General features: G+C 47.1%; 1 protein-coding gene across 1 annotated transcript in view; it reads right to left on the bottom strand.

Annotated features, from left to right (window-relative positions):
• The window catches only part of DTX4 (deltex E3 ubiquitin ligase 4), a 59342-nt gene that overhangs the window by 20893 nt on the left and 19414 nt on the right, over positions 1–19035 (bottom strand). Inside the window, exons 3-6 of the mRNA XM_007519492.3 lie at positions 10449–10510; positions 9829–9990; positions 6553–6614; positions 4724–4876 (exon numbers count right to left, since the gene is read on the bottom strand). Coding sequence (XP_007519554.1) covers positions 4724–4876; positions 6553–6614; positions 9829–9990; positions 10449–10510 — 439 coding nt within the window. The remainder of the gene's footprint in view (positions 1–4723; positions 4877–6552; positions 6615–9828; positions 9991–10448; positions 10511–19035) is intronic.

Below are 19035 nucleotides of genomic sequence, written 5' to 3'. Positions count from 1 at the left end.
ACATTTATCCAAAAGACACACAAACATTAACTCAAAGAGACATATGCAGCCCTATGTTCATAGCTGCATTATTCACAATAGCCAAAGACTGGAAGCAGACTAAATGCCCATCGGCAGATGATGACTGGCTGAAGAAGTTGTTGGATATTTACTTTATTTCGGTCTATACATATTTGAGTACTACTCTATGATCAATAAGGTTGTGTTGTGTCCTTCAGGACAAAATGAATACAGCTGGAGGTGATCACACTGAATGAAATAAATAAAATGATGAAAGACAGTTACCAGATGGTTTCATGCATATGTGAAATCTAGAGAATTGATATGCATGAACTTGAAAAAAAAGAGAGAGAACAAAGAAAGGAAGAAAGACAGGAAAGAAAGGAAAGAAAAAAAGAAAAGAACAGACAGAAGCAAACAAATTGTTTCTGAAACTTTGTGAAAACCCTGGTGATTATCTTTGGGAGGGGGGAGGTTGGGAGACAGAGAACTTTGGTTGTGAGTGTGGTGTGGAACTCTAGCTTGTAATTTTTCAATCTTATAACCTGCTATTAATCACCAATAAAAATATGGGGGAGATGGAGGAGGGGAAGGAGGGTGTGTGTGTGTGTGTGTGTGTGCATGAGAGAGAAGGAGAAGGAGAGAAGGAGAGCGAGAGAGAGAAATAGAGAGAGAGAGAGAGAGAGAGAGAGAGAGAGAGAGGGCAGGGAGCAAGCAATGTGTACAAAAAAGTTTGACCATGCAGCTGGGACTAAAGCTGCCAGCATGTCCCCATGTCCACCAGAAGGCAGGGATCCTCTGCTGAGCTATTTAGGGATATTCCCATCCAAGCTCTGCTCCTTTCTAGAAATAGCTTGTATTCAGGGAAACAAGGGAGGTTACAGAGGATGGAACTCAAGATCTGGACTCAGCCAACCAAGGTCCTCACTCTCTGTTCTGGTCTTAGCTCGCTTCATGATCTTGGAGGAAAATCAGACCACTCTTCTCTGGAGGATTCATTCCTCTCCTCTTTCATTTAAAGAATACTTAACATACTTCCAAGTATTTGTACAAAAGAGAATAAAGGGTGATGCCTGGGGCCGGGTGGTGGCACACCTAGTTAAGTGCAAGCGCTAGCCATGTGCAAGGACCCAGGTTCAAATTCCTGGTCCCCAACAGCAGGGGAGAAGCTTCCTAAGTGACGAAGCAGAGCTCTCTCTCTCCCCTCTTTATCCCCTTCCACCCCTGATTTGTCTCTGTCCAATCAGTTAAAATAATTAATATAAAAAGAGGGGGTCGGGTAGTAGTGCAGCAGGTTAAGGGCAGGTGGCCCGAAGTGCAAGGACTGGCTTAAGGATCCCAGTTGGAGCCCCCGGCTCCCTACCTGCAGGGGAGTCGCTTCACAGGCCGTGAAGCAGGTCTGCAGGTGTCTGTCTTTCTCTCTCCCTCTCTGTTTTCCCCTCCTCTCTCCATTTCTCTCTGTCCTATCCAGCATCAATGACAAGAATAATAATAATCACAACAACGATAAAATAACAAGGGCAACAAAAAAGGGGGGGGGGAAGAAAAGCGATTAATAAAAAAAAAAGAGTAGTAAGTACCTGGAGAATCATTTTGAAGCACTATGGGAATAAATGGAAGTATTAATATTTAGGCTAAATATACCAGTGTAGACGATGGCATCCTAGAGTATTCATAAAACCAGTCATCAAAAAAGGCAATGGCTGTTTAAAGAAACCCTTTAATCCCAAAGTAATCTATTTATTTATTGGACAGAGACAGAGAGCAGTCAAGAGAGGAGGGGGGACAGAGAGAAAGAGAAACACCCACAGTACTGCGTCACCACTTGTGATGCTTTCTCCCTGTGGGTGGAGACTTGGGACTTGAACCTGGGTCCTTGTGCTTGGGAACATGTGTACTCAAACAGGTGCACCACTGCCCGGCCCCTCCAAAGTAGCCTCTTAAAATGTAAAGTCTTGGTACCTGGGAGATAGCTCAGCAGGCAGAGTGTATGGCTTGCCATCAGTAAGACCCTGAGTCTGATCTCCCTGGGCCCCCAAGAGAGAACCATGGACAGTGCCAAGGAAATTCCATGGGTACAGCAATATGCTGTTCTGTCTCTCCCTCCTTCCTTCTTTAAAAGAAAATTGATGGGGCCATGTGGCGGCACACCTGGTTGAGTATACATATGACAATGCACAAGGACCTGAGTTCAAGCCCCAGGTCCCCACCTGCAGGGGGAAAGCTTTGCGAGTGGTGAAGCAGAGCTGCAGGTGTCTGTCTCCCTCTCTTGTTTTTTTCTTATCTTTATTTATTTATTGGAATAGAGACATCCAGATATTGAGAGGGAAAGGAATGATAGAGAGGGAGAGAGACAGAGAGACACCTGCAGCCCTGCTTCACCACTCATGAAGCTTCCCCCTACAGGTGGGGACTGGGGGCTCGAACCCAGGTCTTTGTGCATTGTAACATGTGCGCTCAACCAGGTGCACCACGACCCAGCCCCCTCTCTCTCCCTTTCTATCACCCCCTTTCCCTCTTGATGTCTGGCTGTCCCTATCCAATAAATGAAGATAATTAAAAAATTTTTTTTTTTTTTAAATGGAAGGTGATATACAGATACAGATATACTGAAACTGGGCCATGAGGCCATTCTCCTGTGCAAGGCCCTGGGTTCATACTCCAGCAATGCACTAAAAAGCTCCAAAAATCCAAGGAGGCCTTTGGACTCAGGGTCAGGAAAGTGGGCATTGGCCATCAGTGACGGAGTATGCATACAAGCCCTCCAGACACTGAGAAAGACCCACACTATGTAAGCATCAATCACAGGGCCGCAGAGAGATGAAAGGGGAAAAGGATTATATCCAGAATGCAAAGACAATATCAATTTGCATATTCATAGTAACAACTCCCTATAAAATAGGTATTCTTTTTTAAGGTCTTATTTATTTATTTTTTGTTTGTTTGTTTATGGGAGAGAGAAGGAGAGAGAGAAAAATCTAGCATCCTTCTGGTGCTTTCAAACTCAGGACCTCAAATTTAAGAGTCCATTGGTCAATCCATCACCTCACCACCCCCCCCTTCCCCCGGACTGCCAAGTAGGTGTTGCTTAATTGTGACGTACTAGATGGAAAAAAAAAAATCTTAGAGGATCTGAAAAGCTAACTAATAAGCTAAGGTTCTGTTGTCTTTCTTGCCTCTACTCTTTCCCACAGTAAGAGAAGTTCCAATCAGTTCCCCAAAGCGAGACACTTTATTTTGTCTTTCTCTTTCTTTCTTTCTTTCTTTCTTTATTTATTTATTTATTTATTTATTTATTTATTTATTTATTTAGGATGACTTGGAGGTGAGTGACTATGAGGAAGATCTCAGCCTCTGATGCAACCCAGCCAGGCTCGGAGAATTGGGTAGGATCTGCATTCACAGAGACGGGAAGGGAAGGTTTATCGCGGAAGGTTTAAGGAAGGTTTAAGGCATGGGAGAGGACTTGGATAAGAGATTTAGAAAAAGCTCAGAAACTATGAAGAGACAGTGGTCATCTTAGGAATTTTTTTTATATTTTTATTATTTTTATTTGCTGGATAGAGACAGCCAGAAATGGAGAGGAAGGAGAGAGACAGAGGGAGAGAGAGAGAGAGAGAGACAACTGCAGCCCTGCTTCACCACTCTGAAGTCTTCCCCCTGCAGGTGGGGACTGAGGGCTTGAACCCGGGTCCTTATGCATTGTAATATGTGTGATCAACCAGGTGCGCCACCACCCAACCCCCAGGAGACTTCTAAGTTTCCTGGAAGCCATCTCTAATGGGAGTGCCATCCCACTGTCATGAACTGGGTAAGAAGAGGTCCACGGAGGACCTTCCCTTTCTCCAACAACAGTTACCAGGTAGACTTGGGCAGACAGTCTCTCATGCCTGTGATGGGCTTTTGAAGTTGCCCCAGGAACACGGATTGTGACTTGTGATCATTAGCTCTGCAGCAGGAAGGGTGATTGAGAAATCTATCCCCACAGTGTAAGTGAGTGCTCACCAGGGAGCCTAGTGCTAAGAAAGAACTTCCTCCTCGTTCATGGACAAAAGCTTCACTTTTTTTTTCTATTTTTTTTTTAATTGCCTCCAGGGTTATTGTTGGGGCTTGGTGCCAGCACTATGAATCCACTGCTCCTGGCAGCTATCTTTCTTTCTTTCTCCTTTCCTTCCTTCCTTCCTTCCTTCCTTCCTTCCTTCCTTCCTTCCTTCCTCCCTTCCCTACCCCATCTTTTTTTCTTTTTCTGTTTTAAAAAAAATATTTTCATTATCTTTATTTATCTATCAGATAGACACTGTCAGAAATCGAGAGGGAAGGGGGTGATAGAGAGGGAGAGAGACAGAGAGACACCAGCAACACTGCTTCACCACTTGCAAAGCTTTCCCCCTGCAGGTGGGGACCGGGGGCTCAGACCTGGGTCCTTGTGCACTGTAACCTGTGCACTCAACCAGGTGCGCCACCACCCGGCCCCCTTTGCTTTCTTTCTAGTTTTTTCTTACTTGACAGGATGGAGAGAAACTAAGAGGGAAAGGAGACAGGGAGAAAGACAAACACCTGCAGACCTGTTTCACTGCTCATGAAGCTTCCCTCCCTGCAGGTGGGGGGGGGGGGGCTCGAACCAGGATCTGGCAGTCCAGCAGACTCCCTACACCACCTGGGGGCAGTCCCCAGAGAGAACTCCACACTCTTGTGCCAACATCCCCCAGGGATGGGAACTCACCTTGTTACCATTGTTGTACATGGCGACCAGGCAGTAGATGTGGTAGATGTGTCCGCACCTGGACAGCTTCCCCACCAGGTCAGGCTTGACAGTGGGCTGTGGTCCCTTGTAGCCTGAGGGGGCCGTCAGGCGCTCCATACAGATGGTACAGTCCTGGGGGGGGGGGTGGAAGGACACACAGCAGAGAGAACCATCAGGAACCACCTGGCCATGGAGACCACAGCCTCCCTTCACGATGCTTCTCATTGTTGCTTTTCTAGAAAACTCACATAACTGTAAAGCCTGCACCCTTAGGAAGCTAAATATAACTTTGTCTCATTTTATATAATGGCGAAATAAAAACCCCCCCATAGCTAGTGGTGGTACGTACTGACGTAGAGTCCCCAACACAGGATAATTTTCCCTGTGAATGCTGTGACCATGCCCCTCCCTTCCTCTTTAGAGAACCTTCCCTGGTTTATGGGCAAAGTAAACTGTTGCCAAAAGACCTGGTGACAAGCTTTATTATTATTTATTTTTATTTTTACCAGAGCACTGCTCAGCTCTGGTTTATGGTGGTGCAGGGGGATTGAACCTGAGACCTTGGGGCCTCAGGCATAAAGAGTCTCTTTGCAGAACCATTATGCTATCTCCCTCACCAGCTTCATTTAAGTTGAACTCCCCCCTACCCCCAGTGTACCAGGGAGGCTACTATTGAAAGAAAACCTCGACAGGATTTCTCAAACCCGGCACTGTCAACACTTGGGGCCCAATAAATCTTGGTCTTGGCGGCTGTGCCAGGCTTTGTTGGGGTGCTTGGGAGGTCCTCCAGCTTTGATTCACTAGATCCCAGCAGCATCTTCTAACCCCTTACGTCCCAGACCCCTTCTCCCCAGTCATAGAAATCATGATCAGGGTGTCAGGCGGTAGCTCAGCGGGTTAAGCGCACGTGATGCAAAGCACAAGGACCAGCAGCAGGATCCGGGTTTGAGCCCCCGGCTCCCCACCTGCAGGGGAGTTGCTTCACAAGTGGTGAAGCAGGTCTGCAGGTGTCTGTCTTTCTCTCCCCCTCTCCGTCTTCCCCTCTTCTCTCCATTTCTCTCTGTCCTATCCAACAACAACATCAATAACAACAACAACAACAATAAAACAACAAGGGCAACAAAAGGGAATAAATAAAGAAAGAAAGAAATCATGATCTCTGGCTGGGAACCATTTGTTGACATCAAATCCATTGTAAAGTCAAGTCCCACAGTGTATCACTGTTTTCCCTACATTTGGAGGGTCCTGTTAAGGCGGTTAGACTCAGTCGGTACTTAGCTGGATGGGAGAGATGGGAGAGGAGAAGCCTCAGGTCTGGATCCAGAACCTCTGAACCCAGGGGTTAACTCTGACCTGTTCTGGGCCAGTCACTCTGACCTGTTCTGGGCCAGTCAGGACTTAAAAAGCAGCTGATACTGCATTTCTCCAGAAATCCAGGCAGAGAAATAAATGCCGGGGGGCCAGGCAGTGGCACACTCAGTTAAGTGCACATAGTAAAAAAATGCCAGGACCCGAGCAAGGATCCCGGTTCAAGCCCCCCCCCCCCGGCTCCCCACCTGCAGGGGAGTCACTTCACAAGCGGTGAAGCAGGTCCGCAGGTGTCTATCTTTCTCTCCCCTTCTCTATCTTCCCCATCTCTCTTGACTTACTTCTCTCTGTCCTATCCAATAAATGGAAAAAAAAAGTCTCCAGGAGCAATAGATTCATAGTGAAGGCACTGAGCCCCAGCAATAACCCTGGAGGCAAAAAAAAAAAAAAAAAAGAAAAAGAAAGAAAGAGAAATAATTTCCTATATCCCCTGTACTCACCTCATCAGGAGGGTGCCGGACTTTCTGCAGATACTTTTTCAGCACTTCTTCTGGAGTTTTACCTGTGGGGACAGGTTGATCAGTGAGGGTACCGGCACAGAGATGGGATGGGCATGTCAGAGAGGGCAGCTGCTGCCAGGCTCAGTCCAGAAAAGGGGAGCATTTTATTATGCACTTGGATCTTAGAGTTCAAAGTGGGGGGCACAGAACAGAGAAGGGAGTCACAGTCTGGAGAGGAGGGAATGGTAGACCCCTACTTTTACCTCCTAGAGTTGCTTCCCTGCCATCTCCCTGCCTATTTTCAACAAACTCACTTTTTTTTTTTTGCCTCCAGGGTTATTGCTGGGGCTCAGTGCCTGCACCATGAATCCACTGCTCATGGAGGCTATTTTTCCCCCTTTTGTTGCCCTTGTTGTTGTAACCTTGTTGTGATTATTATTGTTGTTGATGTCATTTGATGGATAGGACAGAGAGAAATGGAGAGAGATGGGGAAGACAGAGAGGGGGAGAAAGATACCTGCTTCACCGCCTGTGAAGCGACTCCCCTGCAGGTGGGGAGCCGGGGGCTCGAACCGGGATCCTTATCCTTACGCTGGTCCTTGTGCTTTGCACCATGTGCGCTTAACCCGCTGCGCTACTGCCTGACCCCCACAAACTCACTTTTGGACTAAGAGTGTAAGTGTGACTCTCTTCATCTGCATACAGATGGAGTAAGATAACAGAAAGAAAATACTGTGCAAACTGTGACACGTTGAAGAATGAACGAAAGAAAGAGGAAGGAAGAAAGGAAGGAGAAATAAGAGAAGGAAAGGAAATGAAAGAAAAGAAGAGAAGAGAAGAGAAGAAAAGAAAAGGAAAGAAAAAAAAGAAGAACACTTCAAGTAGGCTCAGCACTCAGTCGTTTCCCCCCCCAGAGCACCACTCAGCTCTAGCTACTGGGGGTGCTGGAGACTGAGCCCGGGAACTCTTGCACTCGAGTGGCACTCCCAGTCTCCTCAGTTTCTACTTCATCTGACAAGGTGCTAAGTGCTGTCTCAACCTGTGATGTGGCACAGAAGAGAACTTAAGTTTTCTGAGCAACTAGAAGTTGCAACCAGAGCTGCTGACAATGCAGTCACTGCCCCCATGAGGTAGCCGGACCTCAGGGAGATGGTGAGTCTTTGGGAAGACCCACACAGGCTGCAATGACTCCAGAATTCCTGCGGGTTCCAGGCGTAAGCAGGCAGCCCCATCTGATGGCCAAGGATGAACCTCACAAGAAGGCATCAAAGGAAATAAAGGGCCACTCTTCACTTGTCTTTAAGTTGTCATTTTGCTCACCTCCTCCATTCGGAAGAGCAGCAGCAAGCACAAAAGGTGTCTTTGACAATGAAGTGAGCTAGCGCGGCCTTTCAACGCTTTGCCAGCAAAGGCTCCGAGGTATGCTATGAATAATAACAGGAAGAGGGGGAAAGTGTTGAATCTTGTCACTTCCTATCAGAGGATGAGTAAGGCCATCGAGTTCACTCAAGCAGAGGTATTCTGATGACTGGGGAAGTAGGACAAGGGCTTGAGGAAGCAGATCGTACAGCAGTCAAAAACTGGCAAACAGGCTCTTCCTTCCTGATGTTTTACTTTAAGAAGAATTATGCTTCTGGGAGTCGGGCAGTGGCGCAGCGGGTTAAGCGCACATGGCACAAAGCGCAAGGACCTGCTTAAGGATCCGGGTTCGAGCCCCCGGCTCCCCACCTGCAGGGGAGTCGCTTCACAGGTGGTGAAGCAGGTCTGCAGGTGTCTGTCTTTCTCTCCCCCTCTCTGTCTTCCCCTCCTCTCTCCATTTCTCTCTGTCCTATCCAACAATGACGACATCAGTAACAACAACAATAAAACAACCAGGGCAACAAAAGGGAATAAATAAGTAAATAAATAAGTAAATAAATAAATAAATAAATAAAAGAATTATGCTTCTATTAGTTGCAAGTCTATTGCTTGCCAGGCTCTGGGATAAATGCAACATATAAATGGTACTACTGAATGTTCACAAAAAGTTTGCTAGGTAGGACTTACGAGGGAGGGTCAAAAGCATAAGAATGCACCAGCAGCATTCCTTTTTAAAATTATTTTTATTCACGTGGCGCAAAGCGCAAGGACTGGCATAAGGATCCCGGTTCGAACCCCGGCTCCCCACCTGCAGGGGAGTCGCTTCACAGGCGGTGAAGCAGGTCTGCAGGTGTCTATCTTTCTCTCCCCCTCTCTGTCTTCCCCTCCTCTCTCCATTTCTCTCTGTCCTATCCAACAACGATGACATCAATAATTACAACAATAATAACTACAACAATAAAACAACAAGGGCAACAAAAGGGAAAATAAATATTTAAAAATTATTTTTATTAATATTGATTTACAAAAGAACACATCATCAGGGGTGTAATTAATCCCACACCATTCCCACCACCATAAGTTCTGAATCCCCAATGCCTCCATTGCGGACATGGGTTAACTATCATCTGATTCACGACTATCTGTCTAGATTTGTACATAACTGTCCCCTTTTTCTTCCAGGTCCAGTCCTCTCTTCCCCTCCAAGCCGCTCATGACATCATTACTACCTCTAAACATCCCTCACTTTTTCCTTCTCCTCTCTCTGGGACCTGATGGAGCTGGAGTTCAGATCCTTCTCTTCCTCCTCTTCCCACTTCTCCCCCTCTGGGAGTTTGGATCGATTGTTGTTGGGGGAATCTGGCGGTAGTGCAGTGGGTTAAGCGCACCTGGCACAAAGTGCAAGGACCTGTGTAAGGATCCTGGTTCGAGCCCCCGGCTCCCCACCTGCAGGGGAATCGCTTCACAAATGGTGAAGCAGGTGTGCAGGTGTCTATCTTTCTCTCGCCCTCTGTCTTTCCCTCCTCTCTCCATTTCTCTCTGTCCTATCCAACAACGATGACATCAATAACAACAACGATAAAAACAACAAGGGCAGCAAAAGGAAATAAATAAATAAATAAATAAATAAATATTTTTTTAGAAAAGAAATACAGAATTAAGGCACTGAGAAGATCAAAACACAGGACAGACCTTCAGTGGTAGAGAGACAGGGCCAAAGCTAGGACCCTACATGATAAGAAAGCTCATACCTTTCTTTTTTACTTTACTTCACTTTACTTTTATTTTATTATTTTATTTTATTTTATTTTATTTTGTTGTTTGGCTCTGGCTCATGTTGGTGCCAAGGACTGAAGCTGGGACCTTGGAGCCTTAAGCATGAAGGACTTGTTGAATAACCACTGTGCTATCTCCTACCTTTCTTGGCTTGTTTTTTAGTGGTCTTGCGGCTTGTGTTGGAAACTCCAGGGATGGATTTGATTTCGCTCTTGCTGACGGGAGGTGGGTGCAGGACCAGCTTCGGTGGCCTGGTGAGACACACAGGCAGCCCCGCTGCACTCATGAGGATCCCTGTGATTCCTGGAAGGGCGGAAGTGAGGCAGGACCAGAGAGTAAGCCCCTCAACAGCCCCCCAAGTCCCCTCCCCACTTCCTTCCTTCTGGCTGAGACTTTAATCAGGATTCTCTGTGTTTAGATAAAAGACAGGGAGTGAGAGACTTATGGTGATGCTAAGAATCAAACTTGGGGCCTCCAGGGCCCTAGGCCCTCGATAAGCAATTTTTAATGTGGAGCTACATCCCTGGCCTCTTTAACCCTTGTCTTTACCCAGAAATCTATTTATGCAACTAGTCTTCAACCGTGTGCTTTGCTTTTAGAAGTCAAGTCTCCCCCAGATTCTTTCTGCCTGGCCCAGCTCCTGAAAGCCCCATGTGTCTCATTACCATTCTAATTTCACTTTCACAATACCTCACATCCTGTTTATCCCTGGTGTCATTCATCTACCTGAAGCAAGGCCAGCAGCCCAGGGGTGCTCTTACCTGCCAAGGCCGGGTTGACAGGACTGGACCCATTCAGGTTCTTCACCGGGACAGTGGGGACCCTGTAGAGAGAAAGAAAACAGATGAAGTCTACAGGCTGGGAACATGTTCCTTCAAAACTTCACCCATGGGAGTCGGGCGGTAGCACAGCAGGTTAAGTGCACGTGGCGCAAAGCGCAAGGGCCGGCCTAAGGATCCCGGTTCGAGCCCCCGGCTCCCCACCTGCAGGGGAGTCGCTTCACAGGCGGTGAAGCAGGTCTGCAGGTGTCTTGTCTTTCTCTCCTCCTCTCTGTCTTCTCCATTTCTCTCTGTCCTATCCAACAATGATGACATCAATAACAACAACAATAATGCCATACTTTGTTAACACTGAATTTAACTTTTCAAATCAGGCTTTCTTCAGAATATCTCATTGGCCATCCTTTTTCAAACTATTGGAAGTTCTTACAAAGCTGATCTGCCTATCTCTTCCTCTGCTGTTCTAGAATATGTTCCTCTCACAGCAGTCAGAATTTAAAATCTTGTATTATTATCATTATTAGTGATTTAATATTGCTTTACAAAATTACAAGATAATAAGTGCAATTCCACACCATTCCCACCTCCAGAGTTCTGTGATTCCATTCCCTCTATTGAAAACTACAGTAGTTCTCCCAAGGCCACAGAGAAGAGTTGACTGTTATTTTTATAACTATATATATTCATATATATTTGTCCATTTTTTTCTATGGTCCTGACTTCTCCTTTTTAAAAATTTTTAAAAATATTTATTTATTCCTTTTTTGTTGCCCTTGTTGTTTTATTGCTGTACTTGTTGTTGGATAGGACAGAGAGAAATGGAGAGAGAAGGGGAAGATAGGGGGGTGGTGGTGGCAAGAAAGACAGACACCTGCAGACCTGCGTCACTGCCTGTGAAGTAACTCCCTTGCAGGTGGGGAGCTGGGGGCTCGAACTGGGATCCTTTCACCGGTCCTTGAGCTTTGTGCCACCTGCGCTTAACTCATTGCGCTACCGCCTGACTCCCTGTCTTCTTCTAAGTCACACCTGCACCCCTTACTACTTCCAAATGTCCTTCCTTTTTCCTTCTTTCTCTGGATTCTGATGGAACTGAGGTTCAGAACTCTATAGTCACCTTCCTCTAACATTTCTTCCCTTCTGGGAATATGTACCACAATTCTTTCTGGGGTGTAGAAAGTGGAAGGTCTGGCTTCCATAATTAATTATGGCATACTGATTAGCAACTTGTCAATTTAAACGAAGTCCTTATTGAAACAATTTTTTCTTTTTATTAATATTTATTTATTCCTTTTATGTTGCCCTTGTTGTAGTTATTATTGTTGTTATTGGTGTCATTGTTGTTGGATAGGACAGAGAGAAATGGAGAGAGGAGGGGGAAGACAGAGAGGGGGAGAGAAAGACAGACACCTGCAGACCTGCTTCACCGCCTGTGTAGTGACTCCCCTGCAGGTAGGGAGCCTGGGGTTCGAACTGGGATCCTTATGTTGGTCCTTGCACTTTGTGCCACGTGCGCTTAACCTGCTGTGCTACCGCCCGACTCTTTTTTTTTTTTAAGATCCAGCAAAGACTACATATCCCTGGCAAGGTCTGCCAACATTCTCTCCATACTCCTGCCTCTCTTCTCTCCAGTGGTCTCAGCCACCGTTTCACTCTGCCCTGGGCTGGTCCTGCCACATGCCGGGCATGCTCCTGCCTCAGAGCCTCTTGTCCGTGATGTTTCTCCACCCCACGCTGCTTAGTTTTTTCCCCAACAGATCTTACAGTCTTGAATTTCAATTCATACTTACTCAATGAAGTTCCAAAGACCATCTGCTTTAATACTGTAAGCTACAGTGGCCTGGGAGGTGGCACAGTGGATAAAGCACTGGACTCTCAAGCATGAGGTCCCAAGTTCAGTCCCCAGCAGCACATGTACCAGAGTGATGTCAGGTTCTTTCTCTCGCCTCCACTTTCTCATTAGTAAATAAATAAAATCTTAAAATAATAATAATACTGCAAGCCACACCTCCATTCCCACTCTGGAGCTCCTAAGCCCTCTCTGTTACACAGTTTTATTTCTTTCTTTTTGTCATCATGCTCTACCTCCCCTTTTTAGAACATCAGCTCTTCAGGGGGAAAATACCTTTGTGGGTTCCATTCAGAACTTGATGATAACTGGCTCTCAACCAATACTTGTTGAAGAGAGAGAGAGAGAGTGAGAAAGAAGGGAAGGAAGGAAGGAAGGAAGGAAGGGAAAGGAAGAAAGGAAGAGGGAGGAGGGAGGGGAAAGGAGAAAAAGAAAGAAGAGAGGAAGGGAGAGGAAGGAAGGGAGAAAGAAAGAAGGGAGAGAGGAAGAAAGGAAAGAAAGGGGATAAAGAGAGAAAGGAAGGATATGAGAAAGAAAGAAAGAGAAAAAGAGAGAGGAAGGGAGATGGAAAGAAAGGAAGAAAGAAAGAAACAAAGAAAGAAAGAGGAAGGAAGGGAGATGGAAAGAAAAAGAAAAAAAGAAAGAAAGAAAGAAAAAGAAAGAGAGAAAGAAAGAGAGAGAGAAAGAAAGAAAGAAAGAAAGAAGAAAGAAAGAGAGGGAGGAAGGAAGGAAGGAAGGAAGGAAGGAAGGAAGGGGAAAACAGAGTCCAAAGTTTGACATGGATTTGGACTGGGCTCCAGGGTTGACCAGCTTTCTGCGTCAGACTTCAACTTGGGTGTCAAGAATTATTTAAAAAAAAAAAAGAGAGAGACACTTAAGAAAGTTTTTGTACAGACTGAACCCCAAGCCTGAAACAGAATCTGCACCTGCAGGGCATAAGACTTTACAGCATTTTACCAGCCTCCAAGACAGGGTATGGCCTATCTCCAGCCCAACATTTGGAAATCATTATCCTCACAGCTGTCACTTCTCTTTCTCCCTGAGAAATATAAATATTGGGTAAATTTTCCTCCCTTTTCTGTCCTTCTCCCCCAGCAACTCGAGCCAGGCTGGAGAGAAGACACAGCTGCCTGGGAAAGTCAGGGCCTCCCACAGAGCTGGCTAGAAAAACATCTAACACATGGGATCTTGCGACATCCACCTCCCACCCCACCCCTCACCCCCGCAACCCAGAGTTCCACAGCAGGGCTGGGCTGGGTGGTGTGGAGTGGGCTTGGAGAGACCCACAAACAGGGTCATGGCTGACTCCAGAGACCAGACTGCCTGAGAAGCCAACAGTTCTGCTCCAGGGGTAGGGTGAAGCTGAGGCCTTGGGAAGGAACAAAAGCATGTGTTTTTGTTTGTTTTTAAATATTGATTCCCTTTTGTTGCCCTAGTTTTTTGTTGTTGTTGTAGTTATTATTGTTGTTGTCGTCATTGTTGGATAGGACAGAGAAATGGAGAGAGGAGGGGAAGACAGAGAAGGGGAGAGAAAGATAGACACCTGCAGACCTGCTTCACCACTTGTGAAGCGACTCCCCTGCAGGTGGGGAGCCGGGGGCTCGAACCGGGATCCTTACGCTTTGCACCACCTGTGTTTAACCCGCTGTGCTACTGCCTGACTTCCAAAAGCATGTGTTTTTAGATTGACTTTTCTTGCTTATTATTCATTTTTCCATTCAAAAAAGTATTTATGGTTCTGGTAGACGGTGCAGTAGTAGCTGACAGGACACACATTTTTTTGCCTGCCTTGTTTTTTACACAGGAGAGAAGAGAGAGGGGGAGAGAGAGAGAGAGAGATCACAGCACTAAAGCTTCCTTGAACCAAGATAGTGCACATGGCAAAGCAACACACTAAGCAACTAGGCTATGTCACTGGCCCACTGGCGCAGGACCATGCATTCGAGAAGCTCCAAGTTTGATTCTCAGCACAGCCAATAGCCGGAGCTGAAGAGTGCCCTGGCTTATTTATATGTTTATTTATTTTAAGGACTTACTGAGCCCTGCTTTGTGTTGAGTGCTTGACTAGCTGCCAAGGGCACAGCAGCAAAAAAGAAAGTCCACAGCAGTTCACCCACGAATCACTAACATGTGCAGAAACCACTTTATGCCAGGCATGGTTCTAACTATAACTGTCCAGTCCTCTGTGCTGCTGGGAGCTTGGACCCTGGAAGCCAGGGTCTCATAACATTCAACTCACAAGCTCTACTCACTGAGCCATCTCCTCCCTGGCCCCTGTTCACAGTACATCAAGCCGCCCAATCTTTCTGACCACGTGGAGTTGTTACTCTTCCCACGGCCATTTTAAAAGGCAACTCGCCGAAACACAGAGAGGTTAAGCAAATTGAGGAAGAAGATTTTCACCCAGGGAGACTGGCTTCAGGATCCACTCCACACTGCAGACGGGACAGGAAACTCAGAGAGTGCACAAAATAAATCCACAACTCAGAGAAGAGAGGGCTGCCATGTCAAGTGGAGAAGCACTTACCTTCAGCACCCCATAAACTATTTTCATCCAAACTCTCAATGGGGGAGAAGTGATAGGAAAAAGAGGGCTTGGAACTCCAGCTCCATCAGACCCCAGAGAGAGAGAGAGAGAGAGAGGGGGGGGGGGGGAAAGGAGGAAAAAGGAAGGGACATATGGATGCAGTAACGATTTCATGAGTGGCTTGGAGGAGAAGAGAGGATTGGACCTGGAAGGAAAAGGGGGACATTATGTACAGATGTAGACAGAGTTGTAGAGAGGACAGTTCACCCTTGTCTGCAACCTTAGGAGAGCTGCAGTGGCTTGCAATGGAGGGATTGGGGATTCAGAACTCTGGTGGTGGGATCCGTGTTGCTATGTAATTTTGTAAATCAATATTAAATCACTAATAAAATTAAAAGAGGGGGAAGGGAGAGAAGAGAAGGCTTAGGATGGGTCGCAGGCTGAGAAATGGTCTGCCTGGTCCCAGTCAGGGAAGTAGGAAGAGGAGTTTCTTCAGCTGTGCTGTCCTGTCCCTTCCCAGAATGCTGACACTTGCACCAACATTGTAGGACAGACATGGAAAGAACAGACATTTGTGTTTGTGTCTCCACAGCTACTTTTCTTTTTTTTTTTTTAATTTTTTTTTTTCACAGCTACTTTTCTTTGGAAACTGACAGATCAAACTTAGAATGAGGCGAGAGGACAAGCTGAATTCAAAACAAGAGTAAGTCAGCCAAGAATCAAGGCTACATTGTGAACTTGGTAGCCTGCCCCAAATGGAGGGGGCAGTGGGCTGGGACTCAAAGAATCAGAGTTCAAGCCCCAATCCTGCCAGTAAACCTTTGCCAAGTCTACTTTTCTTTAAAAAAAAAATGTGAGTCAGAGAGAGAGGGAGGGACCAGGGGCTGGGCACTGGTACACTGGGTTAAGCACACATAATAGGATGCATTGGATCGACCTTCCTGTGGTGCATCCCATGAGTACCCATTCACTGGGGAAACTGACGATCCTTCCTAGCCGAATGAATCCACATGGATCCCAGTCACTTTCAAAGCCAGCAACAAGCAGCAACAAGCAAGCGTCAACCCGGCTTTGACCTAGCACGTTATGATTGGGCCCTCCTCAATCGCTATCGAACAGGCCATGGCCGGTGCGCCGCTATGTTCCATCGCTGGGGAGCCAGAGACGACCCGAACTGCCCCTGCGGCTACAGACAGACTATGACCCACATAGTCAATGACTGCCACCTCTCCAGATTCAAAGGAGGTCTCGAAACTTTACATCAGGCTCAACCTGACGCTGTTGACTGGCTACGGAAGAAGGGCAAACGCTAGAAGAAGAATAGGAAGTTCAAGAACCTGTGCAAAGATCTGGGTTTGAGTCCCCGGCTCTCCACATGCAGGGGGGATGCTTCATAAGCGGTGAAGCAGGTCTGCAGGTGTCTGTCTCTGACCCTCACTGTCTTCCCCTCTTTTGATTTCTCTCTGTCCTATACAATAAAAAAAAAAAAAGGGAAAATGGCTTCCAGGAACAGTGGACTAAGCCCCATCAATAACCATGGAGACAATGGGGGAGGAAGAGAGACAGAAAAAAAGAGACCTCCCTCAGGTCAGGCTTCTGGCAGTGCTGGGGCTTGAACCTGGAACCTCGATACCTCTGGCACACAGACTCTAGGATTTTATTGTTTTAAGTGACAATAGGAGCATTTTTTTTTTATTATTATACCTAAGTAATCAAGAAACTTGCATGGGCAAGAGCTTACCTGAATTACTTGAATAAGCAAAGCTTACTGCTTTGCCAGGTACACTATACAAGTTCAAACCCACCTCCCACTGCATTGAAGGAAGCTTTGGTATTGTGGTATGTTTTGGTATACTCTCTGGGTATAGCTAAAAAAAAAGGGGAGCAGTGGATGAAGAAGAAAAAGAAGGAGCAACACAGATGAGGAGGCAGAGGAGGATGAGATTCTTAATAGCTCAGTAAGATGGGCCATGGTTAGGAAAAGATAATTTCACAAATGATAAAAGTCCCAGTGCTCAATGAAAAATATACAGGACCCAGTCAAATACTAACTTCCCTGAGTCTTGCTTTCTTTATCTGTAGAATCTTGAGGGTCTGGACTTAGAAGATGCCAGGGAGACCATTTCCCACCCCATCCCAAAGAATAAGGGGGCGGGCGGTGTCTTACCTGTTAAGTGCACACATTACAGTGTGCAAAGACCCAAGTTTGAGCTCCCAGCCCTCACCTGCAGGGGGAAAGCTTCATGAGTGGTGAAGCTGGGCTGCAGGTGTCTCTCTGTCTCTCTATCTCCCCATTCCTCTCATATCTGTCTCTTTCCAATAATAAATAAAAATATTTTTAAAAAGGAGGAAGAGAAGGAAGAAGAGGAAGAGAAGGACTCAAAGAGGAGGAAGGGGGAGGAGAGTGAGGGGAGGGGAGCAGGGGAGGTAGGAGGAAGAGAGGAGAGGGAAGGGGATGAAAAAGAAGAGAAGGAGGAGGAAGAGGTGGTCCCTACCCAAGCTCTAGGAGGAAATACTGAGCTTAAAGATGCAGCCACCCGCCAGTCTTTACTGTCAGCCACCACGAGGTGGCGAATTCCCCCCCCCCCCCCCCCCCCCGCTTTGCCATAAGCAAGCCCCCCCCCCCACTTCAGCTGATAAGTAGCTGTGATCTGAGTGACAAAAGCTACCTTTGTTCCCCCAAAACTGGACTGGCAGGTTTCCACACCCAATCTGGTGAACCAGGAAATAGTACAAATCCTCACAGCTCACATCCTGGGCTGCCCAGATCTGAAGAGTGGGTGGGTCGACCCCACCTAAGGGGCCCAGGACCCTGCCACGTCAGGAAAGGGAGGACAGCCTGTTGGTAGGGCTTGTCATCAGGTTCTGGGCTGCCCTAGGCGGGAGGGGAAGAGAACACACAGTCTTTCTAACTTTCTGTGACACTACCAGAGTTACACAGCACCGGGAACCACCATGAGGTCCTCGGAATCTAGGTCAAGCACTGGAGATGTCTGTTGGCACATCTGGCTGAGTGTTGACATTTTCTGTCTCCACCTCACCCTTCCTCACACAGAGAGAAAGAAATAGAAAGTAAGAGTAAGCTGGGAAAAAAAAAAAAGTTTTGTCCTACTGGGACATGATCCATATTTTTTATTTATTGGGTAGAGACAGTCAGAAATCAAGAGGAAAGGGGGAGATAGAGGGAGTGAGACAGAGAGACACCTGCAGCCCTGCTTCACTATTTGTGAAGCTTTTTCCCCCCTGCAGGTGGAGACTGAGGGCTCGAACCTGGGTCCTTGTGCACCGTAACATGTGCGCTGAACCAGGTACGCCACCACCTGGCCCCCTAAGATTCTGATTCTTGAGGACTTCTGAGTGATGAGTTGGCAACACCTTGGTCACCCTTCTGCCATGGTTAAAATGCAAAGTCCAAAGCACCCAGCCTTGGAGATGGAGCCCAGGTATATTATAGCACCGTCTGCAGCGGGCACACCCTGTAGCCCCATCCCCAGCTAAACATGCCCCTTTTCTAGACAACAGCAGAGCTGGAGGGCAGGTGTATTTCTAGCAGGTGTATTTGGCACTTCCTCCTAGCAACTTGGCTCAGAGTTGTCAAGCCTTTCCCACATTCCCTTGGGCTGATCTGGGTTCAAGAAGGAGGGGCTGGTGTAGGGAGAGGGGTGTGTGTGGGGGGGTTGAATTTCTGTTCCCAAAATATTAAGTGACATGGGTGATGGCTGGCCGCAGAACAGCTCTGTGGGGGTGAGGGGCTAGGGGTGTTCTTGGAAGTAGTGGGGAAGGCCCAGGAATCTCATTGAGCAGTAGCTCAATGTCTCTCCTGTATCCCTGGTCTGGCTGGAGGCCCCTGGATTCCAGAGGAGAAGGCGTGGGGCTACCTCTCACCCCTGCCCGGGACTGTACTGCTACTCCTTCTCCCTTCCTTTGCAAACCCTCCACCTCCCTGCTTGTGTCTCTGAATAATTCACAGCATCCTTTGTCTGCCCCTCCCCAACCTTTCTCTCCACTCCACCTCTCCCACCCAGCCTGACTTCCTTGTTTCCCTGGGAAAGCTGCTCACAGAGGTCATGGGCAGAATGAGGGGGGCTGCGGGGAGGGGGTGGGGGTAGGGGGCAGTGGACAACAGGAGGTCAGTGGGGAAGTCAGACAAAGGGAATCAACACACCAATTGAAGGATCCAGAAAGGCTTGAAGGTC

Source organism: Erinaceus europaeus, chromosome 17, assembly GCF_950295315.1.
Source record: "Erinaceus europaeus chromosome 17, mEriEur2.1, whole genome shotgun sequence".
Taxonomy (NCBI): Eukaryota; Metazoa; Chordata; class Mammalia; order Eulipotyphla; family Erinaceidae; genus Erinaceus; species Erinaceus europaeus.
This window is presented reverse-complemented; position numbering and strand designations above follow the sequence as displayed.